The sequence below is a fragment of the Barbus barbus genome (genome assembly GCF_936440315.1).
Source record: "Barbus barbus genome assembly, chromosome: 39".
Classification (NCBI taxonomy): Eukaryota; Metazoa; Chordata; class Actinopteri; order Cypriniformes; family Cyprinidae; genus Barbus; species Barbus barbus.
Genome location: NC_136717.1, coordinates 23,763,897 through 23,772,016, shown reverse-complemented (window position 1 = coordinate 23,772,016; position 8,120 = coordinate 23,763,897). Strand labels below are relative to the sequence as shown.

Genomic DNA, 8,120 nt, shown 5'->3' with positions numbered 1-8,120 from the left:
GAGGCCAAGATTAAGATGGTATAAATGGTATCCTTTTCTGAAGAATAAAATATAAAAGATACTATCAGATAAAACTGCTCTCACAGTAATTTTCTTTAATGCAATCATGCATCAAGAAATTAGAAATTTGGTAAACATTTTGCATGCTTCATAACAATTTTTGGAAAATTGGTAGAGAATTTTGAGTAAACAAATCCCCAAATTTGAATTCTGCCCTCTCCAGGTTGTTTTTCCAGTGTAATCTGCGCTCTTCGATGCGGTCAATCTAAAAGAGACCAAACTATGAGCATATTTCAGTAGATACACCGATATGAAAACAGACAACTTGCCACGCTTATTTTCTCTTTGGTGAGTTCATACGGCCACCTGCTGTCAGAGAGGTGACATTTCATATTGGACATCTAGCCACACATTCGCTTTTTTTTTTATTCCAACGTTAATTAGTTAATTAGTTAATGGCAGCATTTATATTACTATTACTACACAATTTGTATTACTAAAAAAACTTTATTGATCAAGCTTATATTTATACTGTAATCCTGAAAATTAACTGAATTTGTATTACTATTGATTTTTTATATATATTAAACAAATCTCACCCAAAATAAAATAAACCTTTATTTGCACTGTAATACTGTAAATTGACAGCATTTGTACTGATTGTTTTTTTAATTTAAACATGCACCCAAAATGTGAATACATGAATGAATGAATTTTTAAAGAAATAATGACTTATATTTTTACTGTAATACTGAAAATGATCCTGTCACTTGATTTTCCAGATCAGAATAAATAAAGACCGTATAACACATACTACAATGCCACCTTTATTTATATAGCAATGTATTTATTTTATTATTGAGGAGAATGATTATCCAGACTTCCAGACTGTTTAGTCTCTGTGTAGATATGCAAAATAAGACTGTTGAATAATCTGTTGAATTGTTGTACAATTCTGAAACTATTAAAGAGATACACAGTCCTGCTATTTTCTAATCAGGGTATATGTAAGTATTCCCACTACCGCCACCAGGGCGGCGCCACCAACCAACAGCACAGGGAGTTCAAAGGGTGCAGCTGAAAGCGGGTCTGCCTTTGGAACAACCTCTTCCGAAGATGACGCTGACACACTAGGTGCATTAATAGACTCTGATTCAGAGGCATGAGGTTCCTCTGAGACTGTGACTGTGGAGGGTGGGAGATGATCTAAAACCTGTGAGATGATTTCAGGTATGGGAACAGAAGCCAGCATAAAATCTAAAGGCTCAGACAGAAGGGGAGTGTGAATGAAAACTGGCTCAGAAGCCACCTCTGCATCAATTTCCTCCTCAACTGGCTCCTCCACACACATCAGGAGCTCCACAGTATGTGGAGGCTTGAGATCTGATTCTTCAGGAAGTGCTCCAATCTCTTCCAGCTCGCTGCCAATCATGCTCAGCACACTACTCTGAAGCTCCTCCTCCTCATCTGACTCCGCCCTCTGATGGAGCTCCGCCTCTAAGTGGATAATGTCAGAGGTGGAGGAGTGGTTCTCGCTGTGGTCCTCTTGAACTAGGACCATCTCACTGGTCTCTAGACTTCCAAACTCTGGCTCCATGTCGCTAATAGTTGCCCAGGACTCGGCTAGACTAGCAGTCTGCCAGGGGCCGGACCCACTGCTGCTCTCCTCCAGGTTTGAGGTTCGATCCTGGGGAGGGCTGGGTCCCGCAAACTGCCTGTCCTCAGACAGGATGGAAGACTTTTACTCCTCTGTGAAAATCTGACTAATCTTTACAGGTTCAGTGAGTCCTAAAGATGAGAGACAGGATTAATTTAGTTATATTAGTGCATTGTGCCACTGATTAATTACATTAATATAAAAAAATGTGGGGATGCAGGAATGTATTTTACAGCATAAGTTTTGTTAACATAAGCTGACATTTAATATAAGATTAATAATAAAACAACAGCAACAACAATCAAAAAATTTATAATAGCTATAATAATAATAATCATCATCACCACCACAGAAAAAGAGTTTTACCTGAGGTTAAACACTGTGCCCATCAAAGACTTAAGATGAGAATTATAGTATAGTTATTATAGTATAATAATGTTTTAAATAAAAGAAAAAAATATAGTTACAATCACACATATACAAAAATGTTTTTTTAATTGTCATTCACTTTTCCCCCCCTAAATACTTATAAAACATTTATGTAAAATGTTAAACTTCTAATATCTTATATCTCTTTGTTAATAAAAAAATTGAAGTGAAGAAACCAAACCAAACTGAATTTCTGAGAAATTAGAAAAAAAAAAAATGTGGGACAGGATTTTGTCCATTAAGTCTTAAATCTGACTTCTGCAACATTTCATTAGTGTATCCAAGATAAATTACAATTACAAAGATCCTAATCTATCATATGGTGATATGTATGCCAGTAAGCGCATATCTGCCTGGCTATGCAACCTATAGGCTATATATATATCTCATCTGTTCCCATGAACAGAGAATGTCAGACATTTCACATGCCATGACAGGATCGTGGTTCAGTTCACGTAGCACTTACACAAAATGGACATACTCTATCTATACTTAGGCTACTCTTTTATGATTTAATTTAATTTGTCAGAGAAAAAAAATTCCTACACATAAATTTCCCGCTGACTTGGATTCTAAAGATTCATCACTGTCTATAAATACAGTTCTAATTCTATGATCATACAAATGTTAGTGTCCAGTTACTGAAGTAGATATGAGGGTAACAGTTATTGTTTGCACCAGCACCGCTTCAGTCACGTCACAGTGAAAACATGTGCAGCGTCAACAGTCACATTGTGAAGAGATAGTAAACTAAAGCCCATCGGCAAGATCAAAGGTCAAAGTGCTTAAAGGGATCAAATGTGCAAGAAATACATGCTGCGGCTTTTTAACTTGACCTCTGACAGAGGCAGACCGTAGACCAATGGAAAGAATGAGAAACAGGCAAGACAGGACAGTTATTTTGTCGAGAGAAGCACATTTTAACCAGCATGAGTATTTAGTTAAGAATAGGTCATTCACTAACCAGACAGTTAATATAATAAGATGATCTAATCTAATTATATTTTCAGCTTGTTAAGAGTGACATATCCCTCTATATGATATCACTACTACTATGATATTTATTAAAAAAAACATGCTTATGGCACCTTATAGCATATGAAATGAGTATAATTTGAAATGAAAACAAAATGTGCAAGCTTACATTCTCATATTATACATACAAGAAATTGAAATGACACATATTTCATATTTTGAAGACTGGAAAAAGAAAAAGACGAAAAGAAGAATACACACAGCCTTAAACTCCACATGCCAGACTAAATGAGTGATATTCTGCAAAAGCAGCCATTGAAAACAGGTCTTACCTTCTCTGAGCGCAAGGTTTAGTCAGACTGCAGGCTTGAATCAATACAGAGGAGGGTCACTGGAGCAACAGTATGCAGTCCAGCACCTCCCTGGTCCCTAAAATCCCACCCCTATCCCATTACATCTGCCCGACTCATGGTGAAAACTCCCATCGCACTCCCACTTACCTTTGTTCTGTTCTATATTGAGCGCCATGACACATCGATCTGTCCTACTTTCTGTGACACTGTCCTGTTTGCTTGACATGTGTTTGTTTGACAAAGTTAGTGTCCACCTTGTGATTAAGGTCACTGTTATTTTCTTTCTTTTTTGTTTGTGTTCATTTTCCATGTCATCTTAATGAACAGTCAGATGCCATATTGAATTAAACGCTGATGAAAACGAGGCTGTGTACGGACTTTTTACAATGGCACGTGCTACTTAAAGTTTTTTTTTTTTGGAATTACATTTCAACAACTGAAAAATAAGCATGTTGTCAAACAACAGTACAATCCATAACGCACTGTACTTCAATGCTTCACACAGCCTCGTTTTCAAAAAAATAAATATGGTGCTACAAAGGCATATAAGCCTATGTTTGTTTTTTATTCTATATTTTTAAACTACACAGGCCGTTTTAAAAATACTTTTATATGTCATTATTATTAGTAGCAGTGCCATTATTATTATCGTCTGTAACCGGTTCAAAATAAGCGCATATATCACATAAACATCAACAAAAAGCCTAGACGCGCACTGAGATCTGATTGGCTCCCAGAGAGGAAACACGCATCATGTGACATCACTGACTGAGAATCAGCTGATCCTTCCAGGCTGTTTTCACGACTCTGTCACAGTCGACCCTTCATGCGGTTTTAAATCTGTAGGCTTTTCGCAAATATCTCTAAAATCCATTTGTCACTGAGACGTCTTTCCGTCGCCGCGAGACAAGCTTTTTCAGTCGGTGGAGTTTAAAATCCTCTTACAGCCGCAGCCGCAGCAGTCATGGCGCTCAGCGATGCCGACGTCCAGAAGCAGGTGAAAATGCGTTCAAATGCATAATATATAATTGCATAATACTATAGCAAGGTTAACCAATTGATGATTAGATCAGTGCATCGTTTTAGACGAGCCTGGCACGAGCATCGTGATATAATCCGATGATGTGGCCTTCAAGGTTGTTCGTCGTTTATTCATTACGCACGCGCTTGAATCACGAGACATGTCTGTATAATAATAGTGAATTTATAGTAACGCGTTTTAATACATGTGCTTAAAGGATGAATAAAGGCTAAATAAATTGAGCAAAAAACAAATGCATCAAGGTAGTGTGATGAATAATATAAAATATTCAGCACAAAATGACCCATTTTAGAATGCAGATGATGCAAAATATTAAGGTGTAGGACGTTGTGCATAGTAATAACACAGTAAGCACACGCAAACACTAGACAGACACATTCCACATCCTTTTGATGGAGCCACAACAGGGCAACTCATTGCTACTGGAACTTTAAACAGATTTAAGATGATTTTTCTCAGAGAAAACAACAATCAGCGCTCTAACAATGTGTTTTATATCATTTGAAGAAATTATGCATGTGCATGTATTTAAAAGTTGGTTTCAAATATTGTAATGCTGTTAGACCCCCATAGATATTGAATGGTTCTCATTTTGATTCCCATATCTTTCTAGATCAAGCACATGATGGCTTTCATTGAGCAGGAGGCCAATGAAAAAGCAGAGGAGATTGATGCAAAGGTAATTTTTATTTACATATAGCTTTAAATTATTCCACTAACATCTAAAGACTAACTGTGATAATGGAAATGGTGTGAATAAGAGCTGATATGATGATAAGTGACTCCCTCTGCAGGCAGAGGAGGAGTTCAACATTGAGAAAGGCCGGCTGGTTCAGACTCAGCGTCTGAAGATTATGGAGTATTATGAGAAGAAGGAGAAGCAGATCGAACAGCAGAAGAAAATGTGAGTGTGTCTTCCTCTGACTGAAATAGAAAGACGCCCAAATCATTACTGTGGAAACTCCCAGTTTCCTCTTAATGTGTTACTCAAACAAGCGTTTCATGCAGTAAAACAGTTTCACATTATATTATTATTTATGAATGTTCTGATTGTGATTCACTTTGCTATAATTGTTGGCTTCCTGTCCACAGTCAAATGTCCAACCTAATGAACCAGGCCAGACTGAAGGTTCTGAAGGCCCGTGATGACATGATTTCGGTTAGATTCTGTTCTCTTTTGTGGCACATCTAGCCTTAAAGTAAATATGTGACCCTGGACCACAAAACCAGTCATGTGTCAATTTTCCGAAATTGAGATTTATATATAATCTGAAAGCTGAATAAATAGGTTTTCCATTGATGTATAATTTGTTATGATAGGACAATATTTGGCCGAGATGCAACTATTTGAAAATCTGTAATCTGAGGGTGCAAAAAAAAATCAAAATACTGAGAAAATTGCCTTTAAATCTGTCCAAATTAAGTTCTTAGCAATGCATATTACTAATCAAAAATTAAGTTTTAATTTATTTAGTGTAGGAAATTTACAAAATATCTTCATGGAACATGATCATGATTTTTGGCATAAAAGAAAAATGGATAATTTTGACCCATACAATCTATTTTTAGCTATTGCTACAAATATACCCCAGCGACTTAAGACTGGTTTTGTGCTCCAGGGTCACATACAGACCTGCACTATGCCCACATAGTGTCCTACATCCAGGGTTCTACATTTCACTGCTGGTTATACTCTGTATAATTGTGTATGTGACAAATAAAAATCTTGAATCTTGAACATATAGGGTTTCTGTTGTCTGTTTACACTGCAGTTTTAATTCTTTGTTTTTTAGGATTTACTAAATGATGCACGTCAGCGACTAGCGAATGTAGCTAGAGATCCATCCAGATACGCGGCTCTGATGGACGGACTTGTCCTGCAGGTGAGCGATCTATAATGAAACAGTATAGTAAACCAGGTCTGTATGTGAGTCTTATCGGGACACGCTCTGATATTCTCATGTTTCAGGGTTTTTATCAGCTCCTGGAACCCAAAGTGACCATCCGTTGCCGCAAACAGGATGTGGGCATAGTGCAGGTCTGTACTTCCCTAAACCTAAAAACTTTGTTACTTGAAATAAAATGTAAATGTTAACTTAAAGTCAGCTAGTTGCCAAGGCATTTCTCATTTTCATTTAATTTAGCTTGATGTATTAAAATAATTAAAGCTGATATAAAATATAACAAAAAAAAACAGAATTACTAAAACAAAATTTTAATAAAACCCATAATAGTAAATTAATGATACTAAAATGACATTGCATTCAGCAATAATAAAAATCTATAATGTACTGTTTTATGTAAAATTATATAATGACTATATATAACTTCTTATATAGTTATATACACTTCTATAGTTTTATAATTTATAATATTTCTATGTATATATAAACAGTTTAACTTCATGTATTAAAATAATTAAAACTGAAATATAATAAAATTAAATAGAAATTTAAAAACTCATAAAATGACAAAAAAACAACGCATTTACTAAAACTTTAGATAAAATTAAAATGAAAACAGAATATTCCGAATTTTATTAAACTATAGTAGTATCTCAATGATACTAAAATAACACTGGCTGCAGCAAAATGTTGTGTAATACTCAAATAATTGATAATTATTCATAACCGAGTACTTCATGATATAAATCAAGCACAAACGTGTTTTATTAGGCTGCTGTGCAGAAAAACATTCCCATCTACAAGGCAGCAGTGAAGAATAATCTTGAAGTGCGTTTTGACCAGGAGAACTTCCTCTCTCCAGAAGTGTGAGCATCTGTGCTTTCCGTTTCTAGTTTACAAAATTAGTCTGAATATCTTTTATGAAATTGTGGTTTTTAAATGTATAAAATGAAAGTCTCTGTGTTTGTGTAGCTCTGGTGGTATTGAGCTGTATAATGCTGATGGGAAGATCAAAGTGTCCAACACTCTGGAGAGCAGGCTGGACCTCATAGCACAACAGGTACAGAAATTGGGCTGAGAGGGTTACGATTATGAGAAGCAGTGTGAATTGTACAGCAGATATTTCATTTGCTTTCGAATTATTATTATTATTATTTTTTTTTTTAGATGATGCCTGAAATCCGAGTTGCCCTATTTGGTGCAAACCAGAACCGCAAGTTCATGGACTGATCCTCACCCACACAAAAGCATGGCAGAACGCCATTGTTTGATGTACTTTTATTTTTATTCTGATGTTAAAGACTCCATTCCTGTCTGTCTGTATTTAAAATATCATGTGTATGTGTGTGTTCTGTATGTGGTGATTCATTATTGCTGTAAAAAGGATCAAAATAGTGTTTCGATTGGCTGCTAGAACTCTGGTCCATAACATCTCATGTGTTTGAAACGGTTATGTTTACAGAAACGCCTGAGTGAACTCAGTCTTAAACTGATGTAGAAATTCCACGATTGTTTGCAAACTCACCCATTTTGTGGCTGTGGAGGAGAAGACGGACCCATCTTGAACATCCCTCAGAAAAACTAAATGGTGGCACAGACTTGAAAATTACAATGTGTTTAATCGTTTCTGTTGAATTGGTATTTCCTGTGGTGCAGAGCATGACCTGTATATCACAAGCAATCATGTCTGTTAATACTGCAAAGATTATATTGATGTGGAAATGATATATAATGAAAAAAACAATACCAAACAGATCTTC

At 35.9% G+C, this 8,120-nt stretch overlaps 2 protein-coding genes across 5 annotated transcripts; one reads left to right on the top strand and one right to left on the bottom strand.

The window, feature by feature from the left end:
* Positions 1–804: 804 nt before the first annotated feature.
* Positions 805–4,121, bottom strand: LOC306858337 (uncharacterized protein). 2 transcript variants are annotated; one of them, XM_079398826.1, is made up of 2 exons: positions 3,562–4,121; positions 805–1,788 (listed from the first exon to the last, which is right to left on the bottom strand). In XM_079398826.1, exon 2 carries the CDS (start codon positions 1,595–1,597, stop codon positions 986–988), a length of 612 nt encoding a protein of 203 aa, XP_079254952.1. In that variant the 5' UTR covers positions 1,598–1,788; positions 3,562–4,121; the 3' UTR covers positions 805–985. The 2 variants fall into 2 exon arrangements, with proteins under 2 accessions (XP_079254952.1, XP_079254951.1); XM_079398825.1 differs by lacking the exon at positions 3,562–4,121 and adding an exon at positions 3,394–3,485.
* Positions 3,716–8,120, top strand: LOC306858336 (V-type proton ATPase subunit E 1-like). Of its 3 annotated transcripts, XM_079398823.1 has the most exons (10): positions 3,716–4,411; positions 5,070–5,135; positions 5,251–5,360; positions 5,549–5,615; positions 6,250–6,339; positions 6,426–6,494; positions 7,132–7,226; positions 7,333–7,420; positions 7,528–7,632; positions 7,823–8,106. In XM_079398823.1, exons 1-9 carry the CDS (start codon positions 4,379–4,381, stop codon positions 7,588–7,590), a joined length of 681 nt encoding a protein of 226 aa, XP_079254949.1. In that variant the 5' UTR covers positions 3,716–4,378; the 3' UTR covers positions 7,591–7,632; positions 7,823–8,106. The 3 variants fall into 3 exon arrangements, with proteins under 3 accessions (XP_079254949.1, XP_079254948.1, XP_079254950.1); XM_079398822.1 differs by having other exon boundaries at positions 7,528–8,120; XM_079398824.1 differs by having other exon boundaries at positions 7,316–7,420; positions 7,528–8,106.